Here is a 20,972-nt window from a genome sequence, read left to right as displayed (position 1 = left end):
AGTGAGAGGCCCGCGTACCGCAAAAAAAAAAAAAAAAAAGTTCAACATCCTGATGTGTATCTATATTAGCTGAAACTATACTGTCTGATATCATTGTAGCAAAAGTGTAAAATCTTGAATATATTAATTAATATTAGAAAAATAAAACATAATGCTAATAAACTATTACTCAATCTTCTGACACAATTACATATTTTAGAAAGCTTTTCAATTTATGCAGCGATTTAAGGGGTCTTAAATGCCAACAAGCATGTAACTAGGGCATTATGAACTCAGAATGACCCTCGGCTTTTCCTCTCCAAGGATTAGTGAGATTCCATTTAACTTCCAAGCAAACCTATGTGTGGTATCACGGGAGCTGATGTCTTTCCATCAGATAAAACCCACGTTATATGATCTGAAGGTTAGCCCCAACTCCCACTCCATCCTTTCCTGCCACAGAAAATTCGGAGCTGATGGGGTCCATTTCTGACACACTTTACGCCCCTCTCCTTCCCCTGCATTACTGAGCCACAGTTTACAAACCCTCTCATTGTGTTTTTCTTCTAGATTGAACTGTCAAAGCTGGAATACTTCCTATGGAGGTGCTTTGCTTAAAATATTCAGATCTCGATGAGGACAGAAGATTCAAATAGAATGAAATGTGAATGTTTTGATATGCTAATTGCGGCAGGGAAAAAAGTCCACCTGCTTAAAACCTTACCAAATCTATGAATATTTTTTAAAAATCAAAAGAAATGAAAAAGAAAAAACGAAACCAAACTCTTGAGAATAACCCAGCAAGCCCTTTTTAGTCCCCACTATAAAATAAACTCATTATTCACGACTGAATTTTGAAGAACAGGGCTCCAGAAAGCACCTGCCCAACAGCTTCCAACAAGCCCCCCTCAGCCCAGGGCCAGCCCCACCAAGTCTCCACCAGAACAAGAAGAGCCTGGTGAGCATTTACAGTGCTACAGTTGTTCAATGCAAAGAACTGTTTTCATTTGTTTGTTTGTTTGTTTGGGGTTTTTGTTGAGATTATATCCTTTTTGTGGTGTTTTGCAATTACAGTGACAGTAGATGGTATTCATCTCAAGTCCTTACGTTTGCCAGTTGGCAGTGCCTCCCTTACCCACTCTGGCCAACCTCAATTTATAGAAATCTTACTGGCTCATAGAATCCAAAAACTTGGGGAAGTACCAGGTTTTGAGACTCTTTATTAAAGTGCTATGAAATCCCTTTTCAAATAAAATCTGAGGGAACCCAATATCTAGGAGTTGAAAGCTGAACTATTCTAGGAGATGCCCTGCTCTCTCCTCTAACCCCTCTACATCAACTCCCAAGGCTTGGGCACAACTTGGAAACCATTAATTATTCAACTCCCTTCACTTAATTAATGAAAAAATGGCTCACTCGACCAAGTCAACAGCAGACCCCAAATAATGAATTCACCAGATCTGATTTTTCTGGGGCCATCATGCTCAGTTTTCAGGCATCTTTCTGTAAACTAAAAAAAGAGACAACTTCTTCCATATGCAAAACCTAGAAATGAACAACGTGAATGGGCTCCTCATTCAATTTTTACAAATAATTATTGTATTTAATACTCAGCTGAAGTCAAATTGTAAAGTTTCCCTGTGGTTATTATTTAGCATATATAGAAGTACTATGGTTAGGATTGGGGGGACCTATTATAATCATTTCACTAGGATAAGTCTGAAAAGATGGCCACTGTTGCTCCATAGGTACAGTGCGTGAATGAAGATGCCTTCAGAAGTTGAAACAACACTGTACAGGAATGAGTCTCAGTGTGAGCCTGTGTTTAAGAGCATGTACCACCAGGAGATGGGCTGAAGCAAACATCCAACTGAAAAGGCTTTAGTAATACAAAATAGAATCAGGAATAAGAAAGAGGAAGATGAAAACTACAAAGCTGGGGATAAAAAGAGGATTAGATATAACATGGCTAATCTGACTGTTTCTTCAAAGAAGCAGAAATAATGCCAGGAATAAATCCATACTTCCCAAGAGAAGACAGGATGTGAGCTAAAGCAGGAAGAACAAGGTGCAACAGGACTGTAAATAAGAATTCTAGAAGACGTGGTTTTAAAAACATGACACATTTTAAAGACCTTGGTAAAAAAAAAAAAAAAAGTTTAGGCAAACTGAGAAATATAGACCTTTTAAAACAAGTGGATTTATTAGCTACTAAGGGGCAAGTCGAGAAACTGGAACCTTGAGAGCTGGTTACAGATTTGAGACAGGATTTAATGAGATTTAATTAAAATGGACAATTTTTAAAAAGCTTAACACTTAGCCTTCTTCTGAATCAGTATGATTTGATTAGCAATTTTTTTTTTTTTTTTTTTTTTTGCGGTACGCGGTCCTCTCACAGTTGTGGCCTCTCCTGTTGTGGAGCACAGGCTCCGGACGTGCAGGCTCAGTGGCCATGGCTCACGGGCGCAGCCGCTCCACGGCACGTGGGATCTTCCTGGACCGGGGCACGAACCCGTGTCCCCTGCATCGGCAGGTGGACTCTCAACCACTGCGCCACCAGGGAAGCCCAGCAATTATTTTTGAACGATAATTTGTCTGTATTTTTTCTAAAACTTATTATTGTTGCCAAGATTTCTTTATTCTTTTTGTTTCTGGAATCATTTCAGTGCAATTACTCCAAAGACACAGTATATATTTGAGTTGTAATAAAGGAAAGTCAATTCTGGAGGCAGTAAGATGTTTAAAAAATCTAGATGTCCCCTCTGGAATATTCTAGAGGAATAAACTCTCTCACGTCCTAGTCTCCCTCTTCTGCTTTGGCTCTGGCATGAAGTTGTGCATGAAGATTATAAACACATTAAAAAGCTCTGGCATGATGTTTACCTTGTTTACCTCTCTCTCTCTGATGGTTCTACTTTAATCTCTCTTCTGCAAAATAATATGCATTTCTAGCAAAATCCATTTGTTGTGGCATCTCAATGTAAAACATTTATTTACAAATTCAGTTGTGCTATCCAAGGGTCTCAATTCCAGTGAAGGTGCTATTAACCCAGAAGGGAAATAATCAGTTCTAAGCAAGGCACTCTGCAAATGATGTATGACTTGCCAACAATGTACGGGTCATGGGACTGCAGAGGCAAAAGGAAAAGAGGCACCAAGCAGCCCATGCTTACATCAAGGGTGTATCTCAGAGCCATGTGAAAAGGAGGAACAAACCAAGTGCTATTAAATAGCTTCCGAATAGCTGGAAAGAAGGAAGTGCTTTCTGGGTATGACCAGCATGGATGTCCCGGTGTGCATGCTCTGTGGGAAAGGATGTGGTGAAGGAAACCAGGAAGCTACAGTGGCAGCCATGTATCAACTCATATATCAACTTACTCATGTATCAACTCAGGCCACACACCAGCCTTTTTGTTTTTTCCCTCTGTCTCAGGTAACCCACTTTTTCAGCAGCAAAATGATTTAAATTCCACTAACTTCTAAGAGATGGTGACTATAGGTTCTGAAATGTCACCACCAAAACCTAAGAGTGCAGATGACAGAGGACAAACTCTCTCAGTGACAGAGCCACCTGTCTGATGAGACAGCTTCTGGTTCCCAGAGGCCACCCACATCACCTCACTGCCCCTGTCTCCACAGTACAAGAGAGAGGCTGTAACTGTACCTCTTAGGGGGAGGGAGAAATTAAATCACTATCCTGCAAACAGAACATGGTACTCAGCCCAATCTGTGGCACTAGGCTACCCATGCCTGAAAAGGTGCTTTTGTTCCGAGAAAGGGGAGTTTTGGGAGCAATAATAAGAGCTTTTATTGGTCTAATTAAGAAAAACAAAATGGGGACAGCAGTCCCAGGGGACATTCTGCTCAAATGCCTTCGATTTGGAAGCTTGCTTATAAACTTAAAACTTGCAAGAACATAAGACCATCCCTTTCCAAGACACTCAGGTCTAAAGAAGATGTGTAAATAAATGCTGATATAACCCTGCTATCAGGCTGTTTTGTTTTATGATTATCAAAATAACAATAACCATTATGGAAAATTTGGAAAAGACAGAAAAGGATGGGGAAAAAAATTACAGTTACCCAAAATCAACTTAAGCATCCAGGGAGATCACTATTAATATTTGTTCTATATCCTTCCATCCTATTTATATCCCATCTTCCAGTGATACTGAGATGCATATTTTCCCCACAAATTCTGAAATTGAGACATGTCTTACAATCAATGGTGCCTTTGATTGAGCATTTTTCATTCTCAGTGGAGCATAAAATTTAAAACCAATCGTGTGTTAGAACTGATAAAACATAGTATGAGTGTGTGTACTTGTGCATATGCTTTTACACAGTTAAAATTATGCTGCTAATATACTGTTTTTAAATGACTAGAGTTTGCATTTTACCAGAGTTCACAACTTACTACAGCTCTAGAAAGGATTAAATCTCTTTTTTAAGCAATTCTGACACTCAGAATCAGCCACCCTGGAATAGTAAGCAAAATAAATAGAGAAATGGAAAGATACTGTGGAAAATGGTCACTTTCTATAAGAAAACACATTTTGAAAAACAAAACGGAACAATATAATATGGATATGTATGTATCTGCTAATGTCTGTTCGCTTCCTTAATAGCAGTGGAAGCCACTGGATCAGTCTCACTGTTCTCCAGGCAGCTGGGTTTAGAATGCCCTGGGGTAAGGAAAGGGCCCTGGATTAGAGAATAATGACATAAAACATGACACTGCTCCAGCTCTGAGGTCAACAAGCCAACTCCATCAAGAACAAACTAGAAAACCTCTAATCACTGTACTTTCCGTTATCTGGCCATTTGTGCCCTCTCCCTGTACCTATAACATTTCCTAACTTGCATTAGTTGGCTTCCTGCAACACTCACCCTCCGACTGTCTGCCCTCTGCATGTGGTTGTCGGAAATACTTGGTTGCTTGGGAACTAGTGCTCAAGAGCAGGCGGACGAAACACAGGCCTAGGGCTTGGGAGACTCAGGTTGGGTCCTGGCTTTCCTAGCCTTGGGGGCCTGAGTTATAAAATGAGGAATGGGATCAGGCGGTAATTTTCAGGGACATCTCAAGCTGGCCATCAGCCCCCCTGCGGAGCAGGAGGAGGGCAGGATGTGGCCTACTTAAAATAAAGCAACACCTTATCCCTTCGTTTTTAGACACCATATTGACTTCGTAATTTCCGACAGCAGTAAAGGCAGGCACGAGGGTTGTTTTTTTTTTTTTTTGCAGTACGTGGGCCTCTCTCTGTTGTGGCCTCTCCCGTTGCGGAGCACAGGCTCCGGACGCACAGGCTCAGCGGCCATGGCTCACGGGCTCAGCCGCTCCGTGGCATGTGGGATCTTCCCGGACCAGGCCACGAACCCGTGTCCCCTGCATCGGCAGGCGGCCTCTCAACCACTGCGCCACCAGGGAAGCCCCATGAGGGGTTTTTTTTTTTGTCGGCTTTTATGTTTTTCAGATCAGGACAGTGATTAGAAAACACAGGAGACTGAGCCTAATGTCGGGGAGCCTGCACAATGTTCTCTCGGGTTTCTTCTAGTGTTAAAATTCAGATGACTCCCTAAGTTAAAGGAGTTCGTTGGTGACACTCACTAGCGCTCCTGAGCACAACCAGGGACTGCCCCCAACAAGGTGCTAATCAATCTTTTTCCTCCCACGGAGTCCAGGCTAACACCTTGAGAAAGAAGGTGGCCTTTACGCTCCTAAAGGACCTGGCTGGGAGCTCAGAAATGCTACTGAGGGTTTAAGAGCAAGACATAATGTTTACTTTGTTCATTTTTTTTCCTAATCAAATTTATAATTTATTTCATTGTCAATACACAATAAGAAATATATTATTAATGTATTTCTCCCATTTTCCCCTTGCAATCATTCCATCTTGAAACAAACAAAAAAAAAGGAAACCTTCCGGCTTGCAGAGTATGTGTGCCAAGCTGGAGACTGTGTGTCTCCTTCCTTCAGAAGTTCTCGTTCATTCTCACACACTCTGGAGTGGGTGTGCAGGCAGGGCTGTCTTCAGTTCCCTGATGGGAGGGACAGGGTGTGGGCAAGAACTCTGGGGTGAGGAAATAAGGCGGCCCTAGAGACCTGACCTAATAGAGGCCACATACAGATGTGATTAGGCATTGATGGGGGACATTCCCAAGACAGGCAGGAAGGCACTGCATTTAGGGGACAGGAAATCTCATTGCCTGTTCTGTCATGAAATACCATGGTTTCCAAATCCAGAGCTGGAACGCAGCCCTGCACCAACTCTGGTGAGCTCTTCCAGGCAGAAGTTATCCCTAAGGCCTGCTCAGAGCCAGCCGGCGGCCTTCTCCCAGCAGGCTCACCTTCAGCCCCAGCTGACAGTAAAGAGCCTGTCCCCTTGGCTGGGGCTGCGGGCCGGAAGGGAGGCTGGCGTACAAGTCTCCTGATACACCCCAGGCAGCCTCTCGCTCACCTGCAAAGTGCTGGGGATTGTCAGCCTCAAATCACCTACTTTCCTTTCACCTCTGTCCCCCTCCCGCCCGCGCCCCCAGAAGGACTTCACTGCGCCCCTTGGCACCAGACAACGATCACCCTGAGGAGGACTGAGAGGACAGGACGGAAGGTGAAGAGTAGAGTTCGGCTCACGGTTTAGGAGAGAAAAGATCCTGGAGAGGCAGGTTACACAGAGAACAGAAGGAAGTATTATGTAAGAAGGAACAGAATTTAACAATTAATTAGCTCTGTGAGACAGGGAGTCAAAAGCAGATCCTGGGGATGGGAGCAGAGTCTGCTGCTTCCAAAAGAAGAGACAGCCAGGGCCTGGGGGAGAACTCGGGCAGGAAGCTGGTTCCGAGAATGCGTCTGAGCACTGGTCTGAGTCCCGGGGTCCAGTGCTGTATGGGCTCTGCCCCCGCTACCACGCAGGAGCTGATAAACTGCTTTTTATAAGGAGGGAGGAATAAGGCCACGCTCAGCCCTGACTGGCCACAGAGGGGCACGGTGGGGGTGAACGCAGTAACAGCGTTAAAGCCACTGGTCTTAACCCTAACCCTCACAGTAGATACACCTCAGCATTAGCGCTGTTAAATCTGGCCCTGGTCTGGATCCTCACGGCTTTTTATCCCAACCGCCCTGCAGAGAAGCTGACAGTTCATTAAATGTTTCTCACTTGCTCCTCTTGGTTCTCAGAAACTTTGCTTCCTCGGCCAACATCTAATCTGTGCACACGCCCACCGTGCGAAGGGCCAGGCTGAACACACAGCAGGCGACACTGGGGCCAAGGGTCTTTTTAGGGGGACAAGGTGGGGTCAAGTCGCCAAACCTCACTGATCAATCCCTTTGCAAAGTTTTCTGAGAGCACAGGAGGACTTGCATGCTGTTACGAGGAGGTGCTTCCTGGCACTCTCTCTGTTCTGGGGCTGGGAGAGGACCTGAGGGTAGAAGCAGAAAGCCAGGCGACAGCCCACTTTCCAGCAGACAGCCAAATGCTTTCAAAGGGAACACAAGGCCTTGGGATTAGAACAAGGGTGCCCAAGGGTCCCCATTTCAGAGTGCAGGGGACTCTTAAGCAGCCAGGGGCACCCAGGGGACTAGACCCTTGTACCGCTGCTCCTCCAGGGCTGTCCTTCTGCTCCAGCCTCCTCCTCCACCTCCCCAAGGAGCTCCTGTCATAAGCCTCATTCCCTTCCCTCACCTCCTTGGCTCTCCAACTCCAGAGTTTCACTCTTTGCATTGTCCAACAAGACCAGTGCGTTCTGGTAAAGGCGTCTCTACTTTACCCACAAGTGCAACATGAAACCAAGATGAGAGGCGCAGAGGGGGCAGGGAAATGGGCGGCTTATTACCTCCCATCCTCCCTGATTTCATAAGGGCTCACTGTTGCCCATCTGCTTCTTGCCAGCAGAAATTCTACTTGGAAATACTTGTGAAGCGTGAAGTTTCCTGCATGTCTGGGAGGCAACAAAACACTCCCTTACAGATATTCTGCACTTCCCATCTTTCATCACCATCTTGTGATACCTACTCAGACCACTGGGTAGAGCTGGGGCTTTTCCTCGCCTCCCCTGCACTCTCCTGCAATGTGATGTTGATCCCAACGGCTGTGACCTCTCATGTCTGCGAATGTCTCCTGCACTAGCCTCCAAGCTCCCGAAGAGCAGGGACCTCAGCTTTTCTCACCTGTATTCTTAGCACCTAGTCAAGAATACAGCTGGGGAGAGAAAGAATGAATGCAGGCTACCTGAGGAGTGGCACATACTGCCAGTGAAGAGCTCAAGCACCTGGATTTGAATCCCAGTGCTGTTACTTATGACCAGTGTGAGCCTTAGTTTCCTCATCAGTAAAACAGGGATAACAGGTGTATCTACCCTCCAAAGAATAATGTGAAGGTTCAATAAGATGGTGTAAGTGAAAGCCTGAGAACTGATCAGATCGGGGCAAGCAGATAGGAAGTGCGAGGTGATCACTGACTTGGTTCACATTCTAGCAGTTGCCGGGTAACTCCTGGAAACTTAGAAAACATAAGCACCAATTTGGTGTGGGCATTGACTAAGCACCATCAGGGCATGATTATGTCCATCTTAACGCCAAAGAGGAGTCCATGTATAGTGTCCCAGCAGCTGAGGGCCTGCGAGAAGTCAGCCTCTGGGGGCTAAAGGAAGCCGCACAGAAACCAAAACCACAAATCTATCAGAAAAGTTCAAACGGGAAGCTGTCTATTTGTCTCGCTTTCCAATTGTCACCCTGTTGTCAGGAACTGAAGTGTTCGTTCCATCCTGCTTTGAATCCCTCTTGCTTTCTGTATGTAAGTCTCCAATCCGCCCTCCTCCCCTTCCTCTCACCTCGTGGTGCTGCCCACAAGCATCCTCCCACACATCTCTGCCAAGACTAATTCATTTTCTTCAGATACTCCTACTGCCAGTTTTCTTTTTCACAGAACGAGTGGCTGAAATCACTTTTAACGTTTCATAAAGCAAACAATCCTAGGAAGACTTGGTGGGGGGGGGGTAAAGGGAGGAAAATCAAATACGTCACAGAACAGCCTTAATAAAGGATTTTTATATTTCTGGGTTCCCTGTAATTTTTACATCAGGCATCGTCTTTATAATTTGGAAGTTAAGTGAATGAAAGGAGGGCTCCTTCACAGCCATGCTTCCAAGCAGACCACCAGCTGTACATCACAGAGGCAGCCCTCAGAGCTGCAAAACTAGATGTAAATACAGAGCTCTAAAGATAACTGTGGCAGGCACAGCTCACCGGCCATCCCAGCACCCATTCCCCATCCCCTTCCCCCAACCATCTTGACTATAGAAGCTAAAAAGCCTGAGCCTGCTTTCCTAGTTTTCCTTGAAGCTGGGTGTAGTCACATGACACAACCGGGGCTAACAGAACATCAGTGGAAATTGGCTTTGGGTTTGTGGGAAAGTTCTTGCATTCTAGTCACTCACACTGCCTCTTTTGCTTCTTTCTGTCTTGAATGGAAGCGTGATGTCTGATCTGCAGCAGCCATCTTGCAACCATGAGTAATAGGTAGGAAGGAAAGGTCATGAGAATCACAGAAATGCCAACTCAGAGTCCTCTCCCAATTTGGTCCCAGCAACTGGGACTTCTTGTGTGGGAAGTAACCTCCCATCTGTTAAGCTACTGCTTGAGTTTTTATTTACTTGCAGCTAAAAGCATTGTTGACTCAATATCTCATCCTTATCTAAATAGGACCTCATCACTAACTCAACACTATTACTGTTATACCAGGTTTTAAAGTAGATGTCCTATCTCATTTGATCTTCTTTGAAGTTTTGGACCCATTTATCCAAGCACCATTTATTTCTACATCTCTACTCAAATGACTCATGGCCACTGCAAACTCAAAAGGGTCAGGACTATGTCTCTTCCAGGACTCCGTATCCCAGTGAGTAGCTTAATCGTTCACTTTGTGTCTAAGTCAGGGTCTTTCTTGATGACATCATCTCCTACACACTCTCATTCATTATCACCAAGTTCTACAGATTTCACCATCTGAATATTTTTCTAACCTACCCATCTCTTTCCACTACCATCTAAGTCTAAGTTATGCATGCCTGGACCATTGCAATAACCTCCTAACTAGTCTCTCTGCACCCACACTTGCCCTTTCCACAGTGAATTTATAAAAGCACAAATCTGACCATGTCATTCCCTTCTTTAGAATCCTTTAATGGCTTCTCAGGGACCCCATGATAAAGTACATATTTCTTAAGACCTAAAAGGTGTTGCCTGATCTGGCCCCTAACCACCTATTCAGGTTCTCCAGCCCTATCTTGAGTTTCTCCTCTTGGCTCTCTTAGTTTCAGGTATACTGTCATTATTTCAGCTTCTCAAACTTGTCATATCCGTTTCTGTTTTAGGGCTACCACTTGTTATGTTCTCTATGTGGGGGGATGGGGGTTCCCCTATAGCTTTATGGCCTACTTAACCCGTACTCATCCCTCTGCAGCTCAAACAATAAATTTTCCATTTTAGAAGTTGCACTTTTCTGTTCTAGATTTCCAGTTTTTTTTAAAAAAAATAGTTTCCATTTCTCTTCAGAGATTCCCCTGTCCACTCATCTTTTCCTTTAAGTTCCATTATCTCAGGATCTATTTCTATTGGGCTGACTCCATTTTCCTCCCCTTTATTATGAGTCACAGTTTCCTGATTCTTTGCAAGTCTAGTAATTTTTTTTTATTATATGTTAGACATTGCAGATGAAACCAACCTTGCAGAAAGTCTGGATTATGTTGTTTCCTTTTAAAGGTGTTGAGTTTTGTTCTGAAAGTTCCTTTTGAAACTGTCAGGCTTACTTTTTTTTTTAATTAAGGTGAGTCTATTTTAATTTTGTCCTTGGTCCTAGGGTGTCATCCACACTTGTAATATATAGCCTTTCTGAGGTCTCAACTGCGTACTTTTGGCTGGGCCATAACTCCAAGGTTTCAGAGCACTGTGCAGCCCCCTGGTATCTCTGTTCTCCTCTCAATCGCATAGTAATCATTTTCTATTAGGCCTTATGAAGTCTTGCTTTGTGCATGTGCAGCCCTCAGCCAAGGACCTGCAGTGAACATGGATTGCTGCCCACCCCTACCTCCCATGCCACCCCCTCTTCTCCTGATTTTCAGAGCAAACCAAGTGTTGACCTCCAAACTCAGCTTTTTCAATAATTCTTCACTGGAGTTCAGCAAGAACCATGCAAGTCACCATGGTAACTAACCATTTCTGCTGAAGAGCTGAAAATTCACAGCTGACAGTTTAAAGAATAATGCCACTCAGTTAGATTATTACATTTCCAATTAGAGGCAGAGGACAATTAGGTGGCCTTTCCACCAGTGCCTATTACAGAGTCATCTGACAGGTCCGCGAGGTGACCTGCCATGCCTCCCAGTAATGCAGTCGACCCCAACTGTCAGCAAGTAGGGGCTCTCACTGCCTGGGACGTTATAGAAAGCAACGTCCTCAGCTTCCTTATTATTATTCAGCCTCTCAATACTACTAGTGTGCTTAAAAGGAGTAAGGCATTATGTTAACAAGTTCTAATTAGTAGTTTTCCAAATCCATATGCTACATTCTGAATAAATTAAAAAGGGAAAACAGTCTCATTTTTAAGACATGTCTTTTGAATGAGAGAACTAGAGGTCATATAACCATATGGCATTGGTATGGTGAGCTGGTGTACTACAGTTCTAATTCAGCAAAGTTTTGTAGTGATCAGAGGTTATTTATAACTTGTGCTTTCTTTGCATATAAGAAGTGCAGTATTGGATCTGACCCAAAGTCCATTTCAGTCCAGTACCCTCTCTGTGATGGAGCAACCCATGGGCTACTATGGAAAGGTACAACTATCCTTTGTATGGTGACTACCCCAGGGTAAGAACTACCATGACATACCATCAGTAGCCCTTCATGATGCCTTTACCTTTTCAGATCCTGCTTACTTCCTGTCTTATGCTAATACAGAGATTATCAAATCGCCATGGGAAATGCCCCTGATTTGCTCTAACCACTTTTCTCTGGAGTTTCAGGGAGTGATCACTCAATTCCATATCCTGAAACATGGTAGGCTCAAAGAATACCTTGCACAGAATGGTTCTGGCATACCCAGAACAAGTTATTTTGCCAAGGCTATTGGTGATTTAGTAAGCAATCTCCCCCTTTCAATGGTTGGGTTTGCCTTGAATTCCTGAAAACATAAAAAGCCAGAGGCACCTTAAAGACCACTTGGTCGCACCCTCTCCTTTTATTGATGAGGAAATTGAGGTGCAGGGACTTGCATCAGTTTACACTATTAATCAGAGACACAACAAGAGTTAAAGTCCAAAGTTTGGTTCCTGGCTTAGTTCACTTTCACCCTGGCCTTCCCTCATGGAGACTGGTCATCTCTTCACTCCTTTTAGATGGTCTTCTCTGGACCCTCTGAAATGTCATTCTGTCTTTCCGGAGGTCTTACTAGAACTGCACAGGTGAAGATACTTTCTTCCTTTCTAGCTTTATTGTTGATATAATTGCAGATGAAGATGAACGTTTTTTGGCCTCTATGGCAGTACAATGATATGTTGAAAGGTCAGCAAACAATGGCCTACAATGACCCCCGGGTGCTATTCTTGATTTCCAACTGAAAGACCCAAATCCATCAACCTCTACGTGAGTGACCCTGAGGTTCATGTGCTTCCTGTCTGCACACCCATGGCTCTAACAGCTCTAACTAGAGTTCACCCCCAACAGTGAGGCTCTCCAATACCGAGAAGACCTTGGTGTTGCCTACCAACATGTACGCATTACTGGGGAGCCTCCAGGCTGACACTCACCTTTGCATAAGCAGTTGTCTTAATAAACCACTGTCTGAGGTACTTCTGTTCCACCTTCGCTCCAGAACGCCACGAACAGCCATGTTCATCCACCTGCTCATTGGCAAGCACTGTTTGATCCACTGGGTCCCAGTTAACCAAGGCCTGTTATAATTCATGAAACAAAATGATGCAATCTGGTAAGTATACTGAATAGGATCATATTGAGGTTCCTTACATGTTAGAGGGTCCGCAAAGGCAGTATCTCTGCTCTGAGACTTGAGGGCACCTCCTTGGAGCATCATGTGGCAAGGAAGCCACTAGCAAGCTGTAAAAAAAAGAATGTGAACTGCCTCTGTGCTTTCATTTTATTAGAATAGGTTTGGGAAGGGAGGCTCTAAGCATGTGTCTAACTCAAGTTTGGAATCTGCTTGTATGAAAGGATGGACTTGCAGATTGGAAATTTTAGTAAACAGAGGAAAAGAAGAAAAACTGGTACCTAGAACTTAGCAAAATTGGGTTATTTTAGGGGAAAAAATGTATTTATTTTAATGTAAATAGCTAACACTTACCGAGAGATTACCATGTGCCAGATGCTGTGCTAAGTGCTTTCCTAAGGTTGGCTCTTCTAATCCTCAGGACAACATTTTGAGGTAAGAATATTATTATCCCCATATTGCAGAGGAGGAACTTAAGGAACAGAGAGATTAAATAACTTGCCTAAGGTCACACAGTCAGTAAGTGGCAGAGATAGCAAGGTAGGAACTCAGGTCTCTAGGAACTGTAAACATTTTTGCAATTTTTTAAAACTTCTGTTTAAATTAAGGTATAACATACATAGAGTAATGTGGATAAATCTTAAGTGTACAGCTCAATCAGTTTCTACCATCACTCATACCAAGACATAGAACATTCCCAGCAACCCAAAAAATTCTGTCGTGCCTCCTCCCAATCAACATCTGCCGCCCCGCAAAAGGTAACAATATTCTGAGCTCTCTCTCTATAGATTTCTTTGGCTGATAGAACCTGTAGTCTTAACCATGATGAAGTTTCTCTCCATAGAGTTCTAATTCGTTTCTATTTTCATTTAAAGTACCTCTGCCATCTACATTCACTCCTTTATGACATTTAGGTACAACTGAGTACAAAGAAGGCAATGAGTACAGAGACATGTTTAGGCAGTAAAATACACATTGTTTTTTAAAATTTTAATAAGCAATTTTAATAAGAGATTGTGCTGAATGTTGTCAATTTGCCCATCCAAATCCTCTTTCTACCCTGTTCTGTACACCAGGAAGCTGTCCCCTGTGCCTACATTAACCAGGACCCTTGCCCTCTGGCTGGGTTCAACCAATGAGAGGCACCCTGGCTTCTTCCCAGTTGGGCCACGGCCCCCGTTGGGCAGGCCTCTCCTACTGCTCCAGCTACTGCTCTCCCAGTTCCAGTAATGGCTCCCGATGCCGCCACTGCTGCCTGGGGTGGGCAAAAGCTTCCTTCTGTTCCCAGTGCCAGGTGCTTGACCATCCCTTGTGGGTTTCCCTGAACTCTGCACAGAAACAGTCTTTTTGTTTGTTTGTTTTTGATGTGGACCATTTTATTTTAAAGTCTTTATTGAATTTGTTACAATATTGCTTCTGTTTTATGTTCTGGTTTTTTGGCCGCGAGCCATGTGGGATCTTAGCTCCCCGACCAGGGATCGAACCTGCACCCCCTGCTTTGGAAGGCGAAGTCTTAACCACTGGACCTCCAGGAAAGTCCCAGAGACAGTATTTTCATTACATTTTCTTCAGTGACTGCTTTCGGGTAGGCCCTCTTTTTCCTGCTGGGACCCTGACTGATTCAGAGACATATCTAAAAATTACATAAAAAGTAGGAGTGGAGGAGGGGCTAACCCGTCTATGGGTTGTGATTTTACAACTAAAAAGTAGTACATCCACTGAAAAACTTAAGCCTGTGAAGCCTAGAGTCGGAGTGGGAAAGACATGCATTGAATGATTTTCTCCCCTGATTCTAGGGCCCCCCAAATCCTTGAATCCATAAATATAGACAAAATATAGGACAAATTACCTTAGACCTAAAAACTTGAGGTGGATAAACCAAGGGTGACTTACTTATCTATTATCATTGCCCATATTAGGGGTTGGGGGAAGGACACCACTTAAAATAAAAGATAAAAAGAAAGAGCCAAGTATTGTTTGGTAACAAGGACAGCTCCTTCAAAGCCCGCCCCCGCCAAAAAAACCCCATGTACAACTAAAACGGTATAAAGTACGAAAGGGAGGGAAAAAAGCCCTATATGCCTTCACCTCTGTCTCCTGCCCCCTGCAGGTGACATGGAGAAGCAAACACTCAGCACTGCAGATTGCAAAAACAAATAGGACTTTATTTTCCTATCAACATTCCCACATGGCCTGGCATCTCTCAGACTCCAGGTCACAAAATGCAATAAAACCCTGGTAATGAACGAAAGACAAATAAAAGCAAAACACAGAAGCAATTTTTCCCGCAATGAAAGTCTTGGGGGTGGAGAAGAGGAAAAACACAAAAGGAAATAAAGTCTTGAATCAAAGATGCATCCTTGTGAGAACCCACTCTCTCTTTTCTTCCCAGGACTGTGATCCACCTCAAGCACAGAGTTTCAGGGTTCAGACTCAGCCTTTCTGCTGGCGGTAAAACCATGGGTGGTCAAAATGTAGGGCCTGTGGGGTCCAGGGTGCACAGCACCTGTGGCCTCTTGAAGCCCTGGAGTTGCTTCCCAAATACCTTTCTCCGGGTCTCCTCTTATGTAATGGTCTCTATCCTTGAGCTTCCCCTCAAGCCACAGTCTGTCTTCTCTCATCTGGCATTCTTGGGTTTTCACATTTTGAACACTTACTTTGATAGATGCCCTGATTTTTAAGCAAGCACAGTCTTGCTACATAGAATATAGTTTCTGGACAACTTCACTGACTGTAGTCACTGCACTGGTTGATGCTGGTCTCTATCACCTCCTGAAGCCAACTCCATGCTCCTTAGAGTGAACTAGTCGTCTTAGTAAAATACAGCCTATCTCTGTACTTTGAAATCAACTTTAAATCAATACTGAAATCATTAAAACACTTGCAAAAACACTGGACTCTAGTCGATTTTGCCCACCGCTTCCCTCACACAAGTTATCTGGCAACATCACAGAATGAGCCATCCCAAATAAGAGAACTTCCCCGGTTGATCAAGGGTTAAACACTAAGATTAACATTTTTTGTCTGTTTGAGTGATTTGTGGGAAGCTTTCAGAAAGCATTTAATAAATGCACATCACAATTCTAAACAACACGATTCTAAACAAGAATCAGCCATGTTCACAGGGTCAGTTTTGTACAGTGACTGTGGGTGCTGCATCATTTTTGCCTCCTCCCCCTCCCCTTCTTGGCTGTTAGGCTCCTGGAGGTGTGGGTGACTACGGGGTCCATCGGGGATTCTCAAGGCAATTTCATCCTGATTTTGAGTTTATCAGCTCTCCTCTCCGCAACACAGCAGCTGTGGTGCCTGTTGCCCAGCAGGCTTCCTATTCCAAATCTCATCCTTTCTCATCTCATCCTCCTCTTCCCCTGGATTCTCCTTCCCCTTGCGTCCCTGGCCCTCACCCATTTCACAGGGTGCCAGTCCCAACTAGAGCACATCCTCCATTAGTATGTTTTTGTCTCCTGGCCAAGGCATCACTCTTCAGGCCTTTGGCTGCTCTCCATCATTTCCCTTGCTTCTTTCTCCTCAAGCTCTTCTTTTATATGACTGAAGATGTTTTTTGAGTATCCTGTCATGTAGCTTCACGTTCCAGAAGGCTGGTAAAATATATGTTTTAGGGTATTGATTTCCTCAGGGTCTATTAGCTTTTTTCTCGACAAAAGCTTATTTAATCAAGAAACACCATATAGATCTTATTAAAGGATCTAATTCTCAAAATTGATTTTGCTCCATTCCATCTAGAATGGGCCTGAATTTGGACTCAGTCCAGAATGGGGGGTGGAAGGTTCCCAAGGCCAGTTTATTTGTTACCTGCCACCACCTTCCAAAGCCACCAGAGGGCAGAATGAGAAAGGCTGCCTGTCTGTCCACCATGTTTCTTTAAGTAGCTTAGGTAGGTGAAATAGCACTATAAGCAGCTGCCGCTGAAATCATAAAGACAACCAAACACAAACTCATAAATTAGGTGGCACTCCACAGGTCTCTAGGATGTCCAGGTAGAACACAGCATCATTTTCTCTACTAGCTACATCCACAGAATAATTTATTTTTAAACCAAAGAGGTGAAATTAATGTTCTCCCAAGAAGAGGTCTCTATATTCATATTTTTGGCTGAAAATATTTTGTTCTGTGAGAGCAAGAAGAGATTCCCTTTTGCACGGAAAATAAACATTCTGATGGACAGTGCTTGTTAAGAACAAGATTTAAAGACTCTGGTTCTGTTTTGTAATGCTCTGCTAAAATACTTTCCCTAAATGTCCATTTATACAGCTTGTAGCAGAACTAAATTTAAGAATTAAGGCTATCTTCTTTTAAAAAAGTAAGTTATGACAATGCCATTAGAGGAAAAGTATTAATATGTGAGTTATTTTTTGCCAAATATGCTTTACAAAGTATGCTATATGCAGTCTTTCTAAAGTAAATTAACTTTCTAATGTTAATTTCAAGTTTATATTTTGAAATAAACCCCAGGAATAGAATGTTAACTGACATCGATATGTTTTTATTTATTAATTAAAAAAATTGTTAATTAATTAATTAATTAATTTTTGGCTGTGTTGGGTCTTAGTTGCCGCACGCGGGATCTTTCGTTGGAGCGCGCAGGCTCTTCGTTGTGGTGCACAAGCTCTCTAGTTGTGCAACGCAGGGCTTAACTGCCCCATGGCGTGTGGGATCTTAGTTCCCAGACCAGGGCTCAAACCTGCGTCCCCTGCATTGGAAGGTGGATTCTTAACCACTGGGCCACCAGGGAAGTCCCAATATGTTTTACGTTCTAAAGCCAATTTGAAAATGGCTATCCAATAAAAGGAGATCTACCTGGAAAAAATACTTTGGATTAGAGCTAACTCTGATCTTCAAACAATGTACCAATTGTGCACGTTTGCATTCTATTTATGATTTTTTTCTTAAGATCATGTCATTTAATAGTGACTTTTAAACATTAATACACCAAAAACACTTAAGTCAATGTTAGCAAGTTTTAGTTAGCAATAAGTACATTATCTTTCTAAATGAAAATCCGTGAAACAATCTACATTGTTTTTCTGTGATACCTTCCCATGGACAGCCTGCCTTAGAATTAGCCAGGAAGCTTCAGGATTTTTTTTTTTTTTTTGGCTGCATTGGGTCTTCGTTGCTGCATGTGGGCTTTCTCTAGTTGTGGTGAGCGGGGGCTACTCTTCATTGCAGTGCACGGGCTTCTCACTGTGGTGGCTTCTCTTGTTGTGGAGCGTGGGCTCTAGGCATGCAGGCTTCAGTAGTTGTGGCACACGGGCTCAGCAGTTGTGGCTCACGGGTGGATTCTTAACCACTGCACCACCAGGGAAGTCCCTTCAGGATTTTTTTTAACTTTCTGAAGGGGTCTCTTCAGATCCCTTCAGGATTTTTTTTAACTTTCTATTTTTCCAATTTAAATATCATAATGAGGCTTCCCTGGTGGCGCAGTGGTTGAGAATCTGCCTGCTAATGCAGAGGACATGGGTTCGAGCCCTGGTCTGGGAAGATCCCACATGCTGCGGAGCAACTAGGCCCGTGAGCCACAACTGCTGAGCCTGCACGTCTGGAGCCTGTGCTCCGCAACAAGAGAGGCCGTGATAGCGAGAGGCCCGCGCATCACGATGAAGAGTGGCCCCCGCCTGCCATAACTAGAGAAAGCCCTCGCACAGAAACGAAGACCCCACACAGCAAAGATAAATAAATTAATTAATAAACTCCTACCCCCAACACCTTCTTTAATAAATAAGTAAATAAATAAATATCATAATGACTCCAGGTACCTGCAGGCATGCACAGACAGGCACTTATTAAGCACATACTCTGTGCCAGGCACCATCCCAGGCTCTCCACAAGCATTCATCTGTTTTACCCTTGTAACACCCTATAAAGTGGGGAGAAGAGGGTGGTAGGCAGAACAATTGCACCCCAAAGATGTCCACACCCTATGTCATCCAGAATCCAGATGCCCATGTCACTTGCAACCAGTGAATATGTTACCTACATGGCAAAAGGGTCTTTGAAGATATGATTAATGAAGGATTTTGAGATGGGGAGATTAACCTGGATTAACCAGATGGGCCCAAAGTAATGACAAAAGCTCTTATAAGAGAAAGAGGAAGGCAGAAGATTCAGAGTCTGAGAAGGAGAGGTGATGATGGAAGCACAGGTCAGAGAGATTTCAAGTTGCTACGCTCTGGCTTTAAAGTTGGAGAGCAGTTCAAAGTCAATGACAGAAGCAGCCTCCAGAAGCTGGACAAGGCAGGGAAAGAGATTCTCCTCTAGCGCCTTCAGAGTGAAGGCAGCTCTGCCAGCATCTTGATTTTTATCCCAGTGAGACCTATTTCATGGACATGTAAGACAATGAATCTGTGCTGTTTTAAGCGACCCAGTTGGTGGTAATTTGTTACAGCAGCAGCAACAGGAAAGGAATACAGTCTGTTCCCATGAGAGAAGTAGTCAGAGGGGAAAACTGGACCAAATTCCCCAGGGGTATGCAGATTGTGAGGCTGGGGGGCGGAGTGTCACACTGACTTGGAAACAACTGGGGAGAAGAGAGACATCTGGAGCCAGTAGCATGGTCATCCTTGTGCAATGGGGGGCCCCAGAAACCCCTTCCATCATCAGAAAAGTTACTCAGCTCCGAAGATGCTGTCTGTGATTGGCTTTGGATCCAACCCAATAGTGATGAGATTAAGCTTCCTACTTGGGTTTGATGTGCTTAGAACTGAAGCAGCATGAACAAACCCGGGGTGTGGAGACAGAGAAGCAAGTGTCCTATGAAGAAATGTTATAATAAACATTCAATATATTCAAAAAGTCAGCTTAACTATACAATAAATAGATACAAAAAAATCAAGTGTCTTGTAAAGGGATATTACACAACCAAGGGCTCCATGGAAGAAATGTTTACACTATTACATTAACATGTCACATCATTTCATACCCCATGCATATAAATAGTAACTATGCAACTGAGGATAGGTAACCCTGGCTAATCTAATTGATGCTGTGTACGACTGCTTACACTCTTTAAAGAACTGTTCACTCTTTCCTGTGTTTTACCTGCAGGACGCCCTTTGCTTTGCTGTGGCTTTTTCATGTCTTATAACTTCAATTTTTGTTTGTCCTTCCTGCTATCACTTGGAATACACAATGTAGCTCATGATCTCTTACTCCCTCTGCCTGGACCCATGGGTGATTCCAGTGTAGAAACCCCCTTTGGGTATAATTATAATCCACCTGAGCAAGGGAGGCTCTTCTGGGAAGGTGTCTGCCAGGCTGCTAGATCAGCACCGAACCTGTTGATCATAGTGGAAATCTGATGATTTTCCCACCAATTCTCTTCCTACCCTTTTGCTTTTGGATATTGAATAATGCTGCTAAGAAAAATTATCCAAAACTTAGAAACAGGCAAAAGGGATTGCTCCTTCAGTGTAGGCTGGGATTGGCTAGCAGACCCACATCCCCCAGGGATTATCTGATTTTCTAGGGATGTGTACCTTTGTTTGACTCCCTATTCACTATTGTTTAAGTTATTTTACAGCCCTGCTAGGTGAAAAGGAGAGGTTAACTTGCAGAAAACTCAGAGCTACGAAAACGCTTTATGTCTGAGAGCGATGCAAATGGCTCCCATGCAAAGACAATGCCAATGATTTCTGTCTCACAGAAAAGATTGTCCCCGGAATTAGGTTTATGCCTTGTAGGACGGACATTAAGCAGTTTTGATTCTATTAGTAAATTCATTTCAGCACGCCTGTGACCCTATAAACCACCCTTCCTTGAAATCTCATTTGAACCAGTCTTAACATACAAATGGTTCTCTCACTAATTAATGAGTTGAATAAAATCCTTGACACATGTTCATTTTATATTTGTATGGGAGTCATATTTTTAACTTCTGAAAATAAAGCTTTAACAACACAAAAGGTCTGTTGCAGTCAGCACTTTGAACAGGTACTCGTCTCTCACCACTCCTCACCTAACGGGGCTCTGAGCATAGGA

At 43.6% G+C, this 20,972-nt stretch overlaps 1 protein-coding gene across 13 annotated transcripts in view; it reads right to left on the bottom strand.

Annotated features, from left to right (window-relative positions):
• The window catches only part of LARS2 (leucyl-tRNA synthetase 2, mitochondrial), a 282,370-nt gene that overhangs the window by 85,430 nt on the left and 175,968 nt on the right, over positions 1-20,972 (bottom strand). For all 13 annotated transcript variants that reach the window (XR_010946973.1, XR_010946974.1, XM_067754091.1 and 10 more), the window contains one exon: positions 12,778-12,921. Coding sequence is in view for 11 of the 13 variants with exons in the window: in XM_067754091.1 (XP_067610192.1) it covers positions 12,778-12,921 (144 nt within the window). In the remaining 2 variants the exon portion in view is untranslated. The remainder of the gene's footprint in view (positions 1-12,777; positions 12,922-20,972) is intronic.

The sequence above is a fragment of the Pseudorca crassidens genome, chromosome 10, assembly GCF_039906515.1.
Source record: "Pseudorca crassidens isolate mPseCra1 chromosome 10, mPseCra1.hap1, whole genome shotgun sequence".
Taxonomy (NCBI): Eukaryota; Metazoa; Chordata; class Mammalia; order Artiodactyla; family Delphinidae; genus Pseudorca; species Pseudorca crassidens.
The sequence above is the reverse complement of the archived record's forward strand: the minus strand, read 5'-3'. Positions and strand labels throughout refer to the sequence as shown.